The 12,230-nt window shown below is 45.8% G+C and overlaps 1 protein-coding gene across 1 annotated transcript in view; it reads right to left on the bottom strand.

Moving 5' to 3' along the window:
• Positions 1–12,230, bottom strand: part of LOC144955317 (structural maintenance of chromosomes protein 3-like) — a 69,337-nt gene that overhangs the window by 8,469 nt on the left and 48,638 nt on the right. The window contains 6 exon segments of the mRNA XM_078885567.1: positions 6,298–6,404; positions 8,393–8,570; positions 11,957–11,971; positions 11,973–12,022; positions 12,055–12,085; positions 12,189–12,230. Coding sequence (XP_078741693.1) covers positions 6,298–6,404; positions 8,393–8,570; positions 11,957–11,971; positions 11,973–12,022; positions 12,055–12,085; positions 12,189–12,230 — 423 coding nt within the window.

Below are 12,230 nucleotides of genomic sequence, written 5' to 3'. Positions count from 1 at the left end.
TGTGTGTACTGTGTGTGTACTGTGTGTGTGTACTGTGTGTGTGTACTGTGTGTGTACTGTGTGTGTACTGTGTGTGTACTGTGTGTGTACTGTGTGTGTGTACTGTGTGTGTGTACTGTGTGTGTGTGTGTGTACTGTGTGTGTGTACTGTGTGTGTGTACTGTGTGTGTGTGCTGTGTGTGTGTACTGTGTGTGTGTGTACTGTGTGTGTGTACTGTGTGTGTGTGTGTGTACTGTGTGTGTGTACTGTGTGTGTGTGCTGTGTGTGTGTACTGTGTGTGTGTACTGTGTGTGTACTGTGTGTGTACTGTGTGTGTGTGTACTGTGTGTGTGTACTGTGTGTGTGTGTACTGTGTGTGTGTACTGTGTGTGTATGCTGTGTGTGTGTGTACTGTGTGTGTGTGTACTGTGTGTACTGTGCGTGTGCACTGTGTGTGTACTGTGTGTGTGTACTGTGTGTACTGTGTGTGTGTACTGTGTGTGTGTACTGTGTGTACTGTGCGTGTGTACTGTGTGTGTGTGTACTGTGTGTGTGCACTGTGTGTGTACTGTGTGTGTGTACTGTGTGTGTGTGTACTGTGTGTACTGTGTGTGTGTACTGTGTGTGTGTGTACTGTGTGTGTACTGTGTGTGTGTGTACTGTGTGTGTACTGTGTGTGTGTGTACTGTGCGTGTGTACTGTGTGTGTGTGTGCTGTATGCTGTGTGTACTGTGTGTGTGTACTGTGTGTGTGTGTACTGTGTGTGTGTACTGTGTGTGTGTGTACTGTGTGTGTGTACTGTGTGTGTGTGTGTACTGTGTGTGTGTGTACTGTGTGTGTGTACTGTGTGTGTGTACTGTGTGTGTGCACTGTGTGTACTGTGCGTGTGTACTGTGTGTGTGTACTGTGTGTGTGTACTGTGTGTGTGCACTGTGTGTACTGTGCGTGTGTACTGTGTGTGTGTACTGTGTGTGTGCTGTGTGTACTGTGTGTGTACTGTGTGTGTGTACTGTGTGTGTGTACTGTGTGTGTGTGTACTGTGTGTGTGTACTGTGTGTGTGTGCTGTGTGTGTACTGTGTGTGTGTACTGTGTGTGTGTGCTGTGTGTGTACTGTGTGTGTGTACTGTGTGTGTGTACTGTGTGTGTGTGCTGTGTGTGTACTGTGTGTGTGTACTGTGTGTGTGTGCTGTGTGTGTACTGTGTGTGTGTACTGTGTGTGTGTACTGTGTGTGTGTGCTGTGTGTGTACTGTGTGTGTGTACTGTGTGTGTGTACTGTGTGTGTGTACTGTGTGTGTGTACTGTGTGTGTGTACTGTGTGTGTGTACTGTGTGTGTGTACTGTGTGTGTGTACTGTGTGTGTGTACTGTGTGTGTGTACTGTGTGTGTGTACTGTGTGTGTACTGTGTGTGTACTGTGTGTGTACTGTGTGTGTGCACTGTGTGTGTGCACTGTGTGTGTGCACTGTGTGTGTGTACTGTGTGTGTGTACTGTGTGTGTGTACTGTGTGTGTGTGTACTGTGTGTGTGTACTGTGTGTGTGTACTGTGTGTGTGTACTGTGTGTGAGTACTGTGTGTGAGTACTGTGTGTGTGTACTGTGTGTGTGTACTGTGTGTGTGTACTGTGTGTGTGTGCTGTGTGTGTGCTGTGTGTACTGTGTGTGTGTACTGTGTGTGTGTACTGTGTGTGTGTACTGTGTGTGTGTACTGTGTGTGTGTACTGTGTGTGTGTACTGTGTGTGTATACTGTGTGTGTGTACTGTGTGTGTGTACTGTGTGTGTGTACTGTGTGTGTGTATACTGTGTGTATACTGTGTGTATACTGTGTGTGTGTACTGTGTGTGTGTACTGTGTGTGTGTACTGTGTGTGTGTGTACTGTGTGTGTACTGTGTGTGTACTGTGTGTGTGTGTACTGTGTGTGTGTACTGTGTGTGTGTACTGTGTGTGTGTGCTGTGTGTGTACTGTGTGTGTGTGCTGTGTGTGTACTGTGTGTGTGTACTGTGTGTGTATGCTGTGTGTACTGTGTGTGTGTGCTGTGTGTGTGTACTGTGTGTGTGTACTGTGTGTGTGTGCTGTGTGTGCACTGTGTGTGTACTGTGTGTGTGTACTGTGTGTGTGTACTGTGTGTGTGTACTGTGTGTGTGTACTGTGTGTGTGTGCTGTGTGTGTACTGTGTGTGTATGCTGTGTGTGTACTGTGTGTGTGTGCTGTGTGTGTGTACTGTGTGTGTGTACTGTGTGTGTGTACTGTGTGTGTGTACTGTGTGTGTGTGCTGTGTGTGTGTGCTGTGTGTGTACTGTGTGTGTGTACTGTGTGTGTGCTGTGTGTGTACTGTGTGTGTGTGCTGTGTGTGTACTGTGTGTGTGTACTGTGTGTGTGTACTGTGTGTGTGTGCTGTGTGTGCACTGTGTGTGTACTGTGTGTGTGTACTGTGTGTGTGTACTGTGTGTGTGTACTGTGTGTGTGTACTGTGTGTGTATGCTGTGTGTGTACTGTGTGTGTGTACTGTGTGTGTGTACTGTGTGTGTGTACTGTGTGTGTGTACTGTGTGTGTGTACTGTGTGTGTGTACTGTGTGTGTGTACTGTGTGTGTGTACTGTGTGTGTGTACTGTGTGTGTGTACTGTGTGTGTACTGTGTGTACTGTGTGTGTACTGTGTGTGTGTGTACTGTGTGTGTGCACTGTGTGTGTGCACTGTGTGTGTGCACTGTGTGTGTGTACTGTGTGTGTGTGTACTGTGTGTGTGTACTGTGTGTGTGTACTGTGTGTGTGTACGGTGTGTGTGTACTGTGTGTGTGTACTGTGTGTGTGTACTGTGTGTGTGTACGGTGTGTGTGTACTGTGTGTGTGTGTACTGTGTGTGTGTACTGTGTGTGTGTACTGTGTGTGTGTACTGTGTGTGAGTACTGTGTGTGAGTACTGTGTGTGTGTACTGTGTGTGTGTACTGTGTGTGTGTACTGTGTGTGTGTGCTGTGTGTGTGCTGTGTGTACTGTGTGTGTGTACTGTGTGTGTGTACTGTGTGTGTGTACTGTGTGTGTGTACTGTGTGTGTGTACTGTGTGTGTGTACTGTGTGTGTATACTGTGTGTGTGTACTGTGTGTGTGTACTGTGTGTGTGTACTGTGTGTGTGTATACTGTGTGTATACTGTGTGTATACTGTGTGTGTGTACTGTGTGTGTGTACTGTGTGTGTGTACTGTGTGTGTGTGTACTGTGTGTGTACTGTGTGTGTACTGTGTGTGTGTGTACTGTGTGTGTGTACTGTGTGTGTGTACTGTGTGTGTGTGCTGTGTGTGTACTGTGTGTGTGTGCTGTGTGTGTACTGTGTGTGTGTACTGTGTGTGTATGCTGTGTGTACTGTGTGTGTGTGCTGTGTGTGTGTACTGTGTGTGTGTACTGTGTGTGTGTGCTGTGTGTGCACTGTGTGTGTACTGTGTGTGTGTACTGTGTGTGTGTACTGTGTGTGTGTACTGTGTGTGTGTACTGTGTGTGTGTGCTGTGTGTGTACTGTGTGTGTATGCTGTGTGTGTACTGTGTGTGTGTGCTGTGTGTGTGTACTGTGTGTGTGTACTGTGTGTGTGTACTGTGTGTGTGTACTGTGTGTGTGTGCTGTGTGTGTGTGCTGTGTGTGTACTGTGTGTGTGTACTGTGTGTGTGCTGTGTGTGTACTGTGTGTGTGTGCTGTGTGTGTACTGTGTGTGTGTACTGTGTGTGTGTACTGTGTGTGTGTGCTGTGTGTGCACTGTGTGTGTACTGTGTGTGTGTACTGTGTGTGTGTACTGTGTGTGTGTACTGTGTGTGTGTACTGTGTGTGTGTACTGTGTGTGTATGCTGTGTGTGTACTGTGTGTGTGTGCTGTGTGTGTGTACTGTGTGTGTGTACTGTGTGTGTGTACTGTGTGTGTGTACTGTGTGTGTATGCTGTGTGTGTACTGTGTGTGTGTGCTGTGTGTGTGTACTGTGTGTGTGTACTGTGTGTGTGTACTGTGTGTGTGTACTGTGTGTGTGTGCTGTGTGTGTACTGTGTGTGTGTGCTGTGTGTGTACTGTGTGTGTGTACTGTGTGTGTGCTGTGTGTGTACTGTGTGTGTGTGTACTGTGTGTGTGTGTACTGTGTGTGTGTACTGTGTGTGTATGCTGTGTGTGTGTACTGTGTGTGTGTACTGTGTGTGTGTACTGTGTGTGTATACTGTGTGTGTACTGTGTGTGTGTACTGTGTGTGTATGCTGTGTGTGTGTACTGTGTGTGTGTACTGTGTGTGTATGCTGTGTGTGTACTGTGTGTGTGTACTGTGTGTGTGTACTGTGTGTGTATACTGTGTGTGTACTGTGTGTGTGTACTGTGTGTGTGTACTGTGTGTGTGTACTGTGTGTGTGTACTGTGTGTGTGTGCTGTGTGTGTACTGTGTGTGTGTGCTGTGTGTGTACTGTGTGTGTGTACTGTGTGTGTGCTGTGTGTGTACTGTGTGTGTGTGTACTGTGTGTGTGTGTACTGTGTGTGTGTACTGTGTGTGTGTGTACTGTGTGTGTGTACTGTGTGTGTGTACTGTGTGTGTGTACTGTGTGTGTGTACTGTGTGTGTATGCTGTGTGTGTACTGTGTGTGTGTGCTGTGTGTGTGTACTGTGTGTGTGTACTGTGTGTGTGTACTGTGTGTGTGTACTGTGTGTGTGTGCTGTGTGTGTACTGTGTGTGTGTGCTGTGTGTGTACTGTGTGTGTGTACTGTGTGTGTGCTGTGTGTGTACTGTGTGTGTGTGTACTGTGTGTGTGTGTACTGTGTGTGTGTACTGTGTGTGTGTATACTGTGTGTGTGTACTGTGTGTGTGTACTGTGTGTGTGTACTGTGTGTGTGTGTACTGTGTGTGTGTACTGTGTGTGTATACTGTGTGTGTGTACTGTGTGTGTGTACTGTGTGTGTACTGTGTGTGTACTGTGTGTGTGTACTGTGTGTGTACTGTGTGTGTGTACTGTGTGTGTACTGTGTGTGTATACTGTGTGTGTACTGTGTGTGTGTGTACTGTGTGTGTACTGTGTGTGTACTGTGTGTGTATACTGTGTGTGTGTACTGTGTGTGTGTACTGTGTGTGTACTGTGTGTGTATACTGTGTGTGTACTGTGTGTGTGTGTACTGTGTGTGTACTGTGTGTGTACTGTGTGTGTATACTGTGTGTGTGTACTGTGTGTGTGTACTGTGTGTGTACTGTGTGTGTGTGTACTGTGTGTGTGTACTGTGTGTGTGTACTGTGTGTGTGTACTGTGTGTGTACTGTGTGTGTGTACTGTGTGTGTGTGTACTGTGTGTGTACTGTGTGTGTGCTGTGTGTACTGTGTGTGTACTGTGTGTGTGTACTGTGTGTGTGTACTGTGTGTGTGTACTGTGTGTGTGTACTGTGTGTGTGCTGTGTGTACTGTGTGTGTGGTGTGTGTACTGTGTGTGTACTGTGTGTGTGTACTGTGTGTGTGTGTACTGTGTGTGTGTACTGTGTGTGTGTACTGTGTGTGTACTGTGTGTGTGTACTGTGTGTGTACTGTGTGTGTGTACTGTGTGTGTACTGTGTGTGTATACTGTGTGTGTACTGTGTGTGTACTGTGTGTGTGCTGTGTGTGTGTACTGTGTGTGTACTGTGTGTGTACTGTGTGTGTGTGTACTGTGTGTGTGTACTGTGTGTGTGTACTGTGTGTGTGTACTGTGTGTGTACTGTGTGTGTGTACTGTGTGTGTATACTGTGTGTGTGTACTGTGTGTGTACTGTGTGTGTGTACTGTGTGTGTGTATACTGTGTGTGTACTGTGTGTGTGTACTGTGTGTGTGTACTGTGTGTGTGTACTGTGTGTGTACTGTGTGTGTGTACTGTGTGTGTACTGTGTGTGTACTGTGTGTGTACTGTGTGTGTGTACTGTGTGTGTACTGTGTGTGTGTACTGTGTGTGTGTACTGTGTGTGTGTACTGTGTGTGTGTACTGTGTGTGTGTACTGTGTGTGTGTACTGTGTGTGTGTACTGTGTGTGTGTACTGTGTGTGTACTGTGTGTGTGTACTGTGTGTGTGTACTGTGTGTGTACTGTGTGTGTGTACTGTGTGTGTGTACTGTGTGTGTACTGTGTGTGTACTGTGTGTGTGTATTGTGTGTGTGTACTGTGTGTGTACTGTGTACTGTGTGTGTGTACTGTGTGTGTACTGTGTGTACTGTGTGTGTACTGTGTGTGTGTGTACTGTGCTGTGTGTGTGTACTGTGTGTACTGTATGTACTGTGTGTGTGTGTACTGTGTGTACTGTATGTACTGTGTGTACTGTATGTACTGTCTGTACTGCGACCATCACTTTGTGTCGAAACTTCACTCCGTAGAATTTGTCCGCCGATTCCAGCAGCTCCGGCCGGAACGTGGTGGTGATGAACTGGGCATGCTGGGAAAGCTCCGCTATCATGTCTACACACACACAGGCACAGGCAAAGGTCCCCCGCGTAGCCTCAACACACTGTAGGGGCAAGTGCTGTGAGTAGCAACAGCTCCGCTATCATGTCTACACACACACAGGCACAGGCAAAGGTCCCCCGCGTAGCCTCAACACACTGTAGGGGCAAGTGCTGTGAGCGAGTAGTGGTGGTGATGAACTGTGCATGCTGGGAAAGCTCCGCTATCATGTCTACACACACACAGGCACAGGCAAAGGTCCCCCGCGTAGCCTCAACACACTGTAGGGGCAAGTGCTGTGAGTAGCAACAGCTCTGCTATCATGTCTACACACACACAGGCACAGGCAAAGGTCCCCCGCGTAGCCTCGCACAGGCTGTAGGGGCAAGTGCTGTGAGCGAGTAGTGGTGGTGATGAACTGGGCATGCTGGGAAAGCTCCGCTATCATGTCTACACACACACAGGCACAGGCAAAGGTCCCCCGTGTAGCCTCAACAGACTGTAGGGGCAAGTGCTGTGAGTAGCAACAGCTCCGCTATCATGTCTACACACACACAGGCACAGGCAAAGGTCCCCCGTGTAGCCTCAACACACTGTAGGGGCAAGTGCTGTGAGCGAGTAGTGGTGGTGATGAACTGGGCATGCTGGGAAAGCTCCGCTATCATGTCTACACACACACAGGCACAGGCAAAGGTCCCCCGCGTAGCCTCAACACACTGTAGGGGCAAGTGCTGTGAGTAGCAACAGCTCTGCTATCATGTCTACACACACACAGACACAGGCAAAGGTCCCCCGCGTAGCCTCGCACAGGCTGTAGGGGCAAGTGCTGTGAGCGAGTAGTGGTGGTGATGAACTGGGCATGCTGGGAAAGCTCCGCTATCATGTCTACACACACACAGGCACAGGCAAAGGTCCCCCGTGTAGCCTCAACACACTGTAGGGGCAAGTGCTGTCAGGGGGTGGGTGGGTGGCCAGCACCACGCCCGGCCGCCTTTGTCTCCCCAGTGCTAGCGATGTTCACCACACAACTACAGCTACACCAGGTAACTCAGTTGAGGCTGAGTCGACCTAGGGGAGGTCCGGGACCGGTTCAGATAATCGTCACTGGGGGTGGCCGTGAGCGGGAAACGAACTCGGGTCGCCGGGTTCGTAGCGCAGCGCTAACCACTACACCCACCACTCCCCTCTACACACACGCACATAGACACGCACACGCACACATGCTTGTCTATCTGTGTGTCTCTCTGTGTCTCTGTCTCTGTGTGTCTCTCTGTGTCTCTGTCTCGCTCTGTGTCTGTGTCTCTCTCTGTGTCTCTCTGTGTCTCTCTCTGTGTCTCTCTCTCTGTGTCTCTCTCTGTCTCTCTGTCTCTGTCTCTCTCTGCCTCTCTCTCTGTCTCTGTGTCTCTGTGTCTCTCTCTCTGTGTGTCTCTCTCTCTGTCTCTCTGTGTCTCTCTCTGCCTCTCTCTCTCTGTCTCTGTCTCTCTCTGTGTCTCTCTGTCTCTCTCTGTGTCTCTGTGTCTCTCTCTGTCTCTCTCTGTCTCTCTCTGTGTCTCTGTGTCTCTCTCTGTCTCTCTCTGTCTCTCTCTGTCTCTCTCTGTCTCTCTCTGTGTCTCTGTGTCTCTCTCTGTCTCTCTCTGTCTCTCTCTGTCTCTCTCTGTGTCTCTGTGTCTCTCTCTGTCTCTCTCTGTCTCTCTCTGTGTCTCTGTGTCTCTCTCTCTCTGTCTCTGTCTCTCTCTGTCTCTGTCTCTCTGTGTCTCTCTCTCTGTCTCTCTCTGTGTCTCTGCCTCTCTCTCTCTCTGTCTCTCTCTGTCTCTGTCTCTCTCTGCCTCTCTCTCTGTCTCTCTCTGTCTCTCTCTGCCTCTCTCTCTGTCTCTCTGTCTCTCTGTGTGTCTCTCTGTGTGTCTCTCTGTCTCTCTGTGTCTGTGTCTCTCTCTGTGTGTCTCTCTGTCTCTCTGTGTCTCTGTGTGTCTCTCTGTGTCTCTCTGTCTCTCTGCGCCTCTCACCAGACACAGCCTTGCGGTGCTGTGCATCCAGTGCCTGGTCGATCTCGTCAAAGAGGTAGAAGGGCGCCGGGTCACACTTCTGGATGGCGAAGATGAGCGCCAACGCCACCAGCGACTTCTGCCCTCCAGAGAGCTGCTGCATTTCCCGCATCTCAGCCTGCTTGCCGGTGAACGACACCTACACAGACACACAGACACACAGAGAGAGACACAGACACACGGTGACACAGAGAGAGACACAGAGAGAGACACAGACACACAGAGACACAGAGAGACACAGAGACACAGAGACACAGAGACACAGAGAGAGACACAGAGAGACACAGTGAGACAGAGACACAGAGAGACACAGTGACAGAGACACAGAGACACACATAGGGTAGTGTATATAGTAGTGTATAGTGTAGTGTATAGTGTAGTGTATAGTCTAGTAGTGTATAGTGTAGTGTGTAGTGTAGTGTAGTAGTGTGTAGTGTATAGTGTAGTGTATAGTGTAGTGTATAGTGTAGTGTAGTGTAGTAGTGTGTAGTGTATAGTGTAGTGTAGTGTAGTAGTGTGTAGTGTATAGTGTAGTGTATAGTGTAGTGTATAGTGTAGTAGTGTATAGTGTAGTGTAGTGTGTATAGTAGTGTAGTGTATAGTGTAGTGTAGTGTATAGTGTAGTGTAGTGTATATAGTAGTGTAGTGTAGTGTGTATAGTAGTGTAGTGTATAGTGTAGTGTAGTGTATAGTGTAGTGTAGTGTATATAGTAGTGTAGTGTATAGTGTAGTGTATAGTATAGTAGTGTAGTGTATAGTGTAGTGTATAGTGTAGTGTAGTGTATAGTGTAGTGTATAGTAGTGTAGTGTATAGTGTAGTGTATAGTATAGTAGTGTATAGTGTAGTGTATAGTGTAGTGTATAGTGTAGTGTATAGTGTAGTGTAGTGTATAGTGTAGTGTATAGTGTAGTGTATAGTGTAGTGTATAGTGTAGTGTAGTGTATAGTGTAGTGTATAGTGTAGTGTATAGTGTATATAGTAGTGTAGTGTATAGTGTAGTGTATAGTGTAGTGTAGTGTGTAGTGTATAGTGTAGTGTATAGTGTAGTGTAGTGTATATAGTAGTGTAGTGTGTAGTGTAGTGTGTAGTGTATAGTGTAGTGTAGTGTATAGTGTAGTGTAGTGTATATAGTAGTGTAGTGTGTAGTGTAGTGTATAGTGTAGTGTATAGTGTAGTGTATAGTGTAGTGTAGTGTATATAGTAGTGTAGTGTGTAGTGTAGTGTAGTGTGTAGTGTAGTGTGTAGTGTATAGTGTAGTGTAGTGTATAGTGTAGTGTAGTGTGTATAGTAGTGTAGTGTGTAGTGTAGTGTATATAGTAGTGTATAGTGTAGTGTAGTGTATATAGTAGTGTAGTGTGTAGTGTAGTGTAGTGTGTAGTATATAGTGTATAGTGTAGTGTATAGTGTAGTGTAGTGTATATAGTAGTGTAGTGTGTAGTATATAGTGTATAGTGTAGTGTATAGTGTAGTGTAGTGTATATAGTAGTGTATAGTGTAGTGTAGTGTATATAGTAGTGTAGTGTGTAGTGTATGTAGTGTATATAGTAGTGTAGTGTGTAGTATATAGTGTATAGTGTAGTGTATAGTGTAGTGTAGTGTATAGTGTAGTGTATTGTGTAGTGTAGTGTAGTGTATAGTGTAGTGTAGTGTATATAGTAGTGTAGTGTGTAGTGTAGTGTGTAGTGTAGTGTAGTGTATATAGTAGTGTAGTGTATAGTGTAGTGTATAGTGTAGTGTAGTGTATATAGTAGTGTAGTGTAGTGTGTAGTGTATAGTGTATAGTGTAGTGTAGTGTGTAGTGTAGTGTATAGTGTAGTGTAGTGTATATAGTAGTGTAGTGTAGTGTGTAGTATATAGTGTATAGTGTAGTGTAGTGTGTAGTGTAGTGTATAGTGTAGTGTAGTGTGTAGTGTAGTGTATAGTGTAGTGTATAGTGTAGTGTGTAGTGTATATAGTAGTGTAGTGTAGTGTGTAGTATATAGTGTATAGTGTAGTGTAGTGTGTAGTGTAGTGTATAGTGTAGTGTAGTGTGTAGTGTAGTGTATAGTGTAGTGTATAGTGTAGTGTGTAGTGTATATAGTAGTGTAGTGTAGTGTGTAGTATATAGTGTATAGTGTAGTGTAGTGTGTAGTGTAGTGTATAGTGTATAGTGTAGTGTGTAGTGTAGTGTATAGTGTAGTGTAGTGTGTAGTGTAGTGTATAGTGTAGTGTAGTGTGTAGTGTAGTGTATAGTGTAGTGTATAGTGTAGTGTGTAGTGTAGTGTATAGTGTAGTGTAGTGTGTAGTGTAGTGTATAGTGTAGTGTAGTGTGTAGTGTAGTGTATAGTGTAGTGTAGTGTGTAGTGTAGTGTATAGTGTAGTGTATAGTGTAGTGTAGTGTGTAGTGTAGTGTATAGTGTAGTGTATAGTGTAGTAGTGTATAGTGTAGTGTAGTGTATAGTGTAGTGTATATAGTAGTGTAGTGTATAGTGTAGTGTATAGTGTAGTGTATAGTGTAGTGTAGTGTATAGTGTAGTGTATAGTGTAGTGTATAGTGTAGTAGTGTATAGTGTAGTGTAGTGTATAGTGTAGTGTATATAGTAGTGTAGTGTGTAGTGTAGTGTATAGTGTAGTGTATAGTGTAGTAGTGTATAGTGTAGTGTAGTGTGTAGTGTATATAGTAGTGTAGTGTGTAGTGTAGTGTGTAGTGTATATAGTAGTGTAGTGTGTAGTGTATATAGTAGTGTAGTGTAGTGTGTAGTGTAGTGTATAGTGTAGTGTATAGTGTAGTGTAGTGTGTAGTGTAGTGTATAGTGTAGTGTAGTGTATAGTGTAGTGTAGTGTATAGTGTAGTGTATAGTGTATATAGTAGTGTAGTGTAGTGTGTAGTGTAGTGTATAGTGTAGTGTAGTGTATAGTGTAGTGTAGTGTATAGTGTAGTGTATAGTGTATATAGTAGTGTAGTGTAGTGTGTAGTGTAGTGTATAGTGTAGTGTAGTGTATAGTGTAGTGTAGTGTATAGTGTAGTGTATAGTGTATAGTATAGTGTATAGTGTAGTGTATAGTGTAGTGTATAGTGTAGTGTATAGTGTATAGTATAGTGTATAGTGTAGTGTGTAGTGTAGTGTATAGTGTAGTGTAGTGTATAGTGTAGTGTAGTGTATAGTGTATAGTATAGTGTATAGTGTAGTGTATAGTGTAGTGTGTAGTGTAGTGTGTAGTGTAGTGTGTAGTGTATAGTGTATAGTGTAGTGTATAGTGTAGTGTATAGTGTATAGTGTAGTGTATAGTGTATAGTGTAGTGTATATAGTAGTGTAGTGTAGTGTATATAGTGTAGTGTATATAGTAGTGTAGTGTGTAGTGTAGGGTGTAGTGTATATAGTGTATAGTGTAGTGTATATAGTAGTGTAGTGTATAGTGTAGTGTATATAGTGTATAGTGTAGTGTATATAGTAGTGTAGTGTAGTGTATATAGTGTAGTGTATATAGTAGTGTATATAGTAGTGTAGTGTAGTGTGTAGTGTAGTGTGTGTAGTGTAGTTACCCTGATGCTGACACCTTGCGAACTGCTCGATGGAGGGCACGTTGCTGCTGCTGCTGCCGCCCGCTGCTGTGGGAGGGCCCCGCGTCCCCAGCCGGAGCCGCCAGCCCCACCGCCGTCCCCTCCATCCTCCTGGCTGCCCCCCGAGCCGGCGGCACCAGCGGCACCAGCGGCACCACCGCCACCACCACCACCACCACCACCACCACCACCACCGCCACCACCACCACCACACACCACCACCTTCGCTGTCGCCCTTCTTCATGATGAGCGTCGC

Source organism: Lampetra fluviatilis, unplaced genomic scaffold (assembly GCF_964198595.1).
Source record: "Lampetra fluviatilis unplaced genomic scaffold, kcLamFluv1.1 SCAFFOLD_445, whole genome shotgun sequence".
Lineage (NCBI taxonomy): Eukaryota > Metazoa > Chordata > Hyperoartia > Petromyzontiformes > Petromyzontidae > Lampetra > Lampetra fluviatilis.
This window is presented reverse-complemented; position numbering and strand designations above follow the sequence as displayed.